Genomic DNA, 1191 nt, shown 5'->3' on the forward strand with positions numbered 1-1191 from the left:
AGATAAATAAATTCTAAATTGTAAGATGTAAACTCAGAATTCAGAAAAAAGTCAGAATTGCGAGACAAACTCGCAATTGCATTATTTAGTTATATCGTTTTTTGTATAGTTTTTTATTGCGTGGCAGAAACAAGCTTCCATGCATAGGTAAGCGGTGTGATACGAGAGACGTGAAAGAAGCACCGGCCTCAGGTTCCCGGATGAGCGGGTCTGTTATTCAGTGTTGTTATTGATGACGATGGTTAATGGTGAATAACAGACCTCCAAATGTCACAACTCACAAATCCAAAAAAAAGCTGTGTACTAAATAATAAGAAGTAAACTTAGTTGGCACTTACCTGGCACTTTCCACCCAGACAGGCAGAAATGGAACCACGTGGTACAGTATGACCAGCTTCACACCGCGTCCCATCGATGAACTGAGACCCACGACTCACCATGAAGTCCTGCTCACGTGAGCGACACATCAGTTTACACTGAGCATCACCTGGAAGGGAGAGAGAGACGTAAAGAACAGAGAAAACAACAAAAGACAAATTGAACAGGAAGATGTTTATGGGTGCACCTGAGCTGTGGCCGACAGCAGGGATCCAGGTGTAGACTGAGCTGGAGTCTGGAGACACTGACAGAGACTGCTGGTCTGTGGCTGAGCACTGCTGAGACATGAACTCCAGCTGAGTCGACTCACAGGGCTGGAACAAGCAACAGCAAGACACGCATGTCACTTTAAACCGTCAACTTGGTTTACTTCATTTTACAGGAAGCAATGTAAAGTTACGTTTTCAAGCTTTCTTGCATATAAACAGTAGCAAGTAATGAAAACAAGCTAGTTACTTAAAAATAGATTAAATATTTTATTTGTTTACTGCATTTTATGTTTACCACAACCTGCGAATTTGTTGTTAAATTATTGAAATATTAACTTCAGGGTGTACTTCAAGCACATATTATAACAAATATAATTTATAACAAATATACCATTGCTAATTGTTAATTCATGTTTGTTTATATAATATATGGACTAATATTACTTTATACAGCTTGAATAGCTGAAATGTTATAGGTACATGCAAAAAATGTATGTACACTTCCCTTTAAAAGTCTGGGCTCTGTAAGATTTTTAAAATGCTTTTGAAAGAAGTCTCTTATGCTGACCAAGGCTGCAATTATACAGAAAAACAGTGAAATATT

General features: G+C 38.2%; 1 protein-coding gene across 1 annotated transcript; it reads right to left on the reverse strand.

The window, feature by feature from the left end:
- Positions 1–308: 308 nt before the first annotated feature.
- On the reverse strand, positions 309–687 carry LOC107734376 (A disintegrin and metalloproteinase with thrombospondin motifs 13-like). Its single transcript, XM_016546318.1, has 2 exons — positions 566–687; positions 309–487 (listed from the first exon to the last, which is right to left on the reverse strand). Exons 1-2 carry the CDS (start codon positions 663–665, stop codon positions 324–326), a joined length of 264 nt encoding a protein of 87 aa, XP_016401804.1. The 5' UTR covers positions 666–687; the 3' UTR covers positions 309–323.
- Positions 688–1191: the final 504 nt, after the last annotated feature.

Source organism: Sinocyclocheilus rhinocerous, unplaced genomic scaffold (assembly GCF_001515625.1).
Source record: "Sinocyclocheilus rhinocerous isolate Xijiao unplaced genomic scaffold, SAMN03320098_v1.1 scaffold47915, whole genome shotgun sequence".
Lineage (NCBI taxonomy): Eukaryota > Metazoa > Chordata > Actinopteri > Cypriniformes > Cyprinidae > Sinocyclocheilus > Sinocyclocheilus rhinocerous.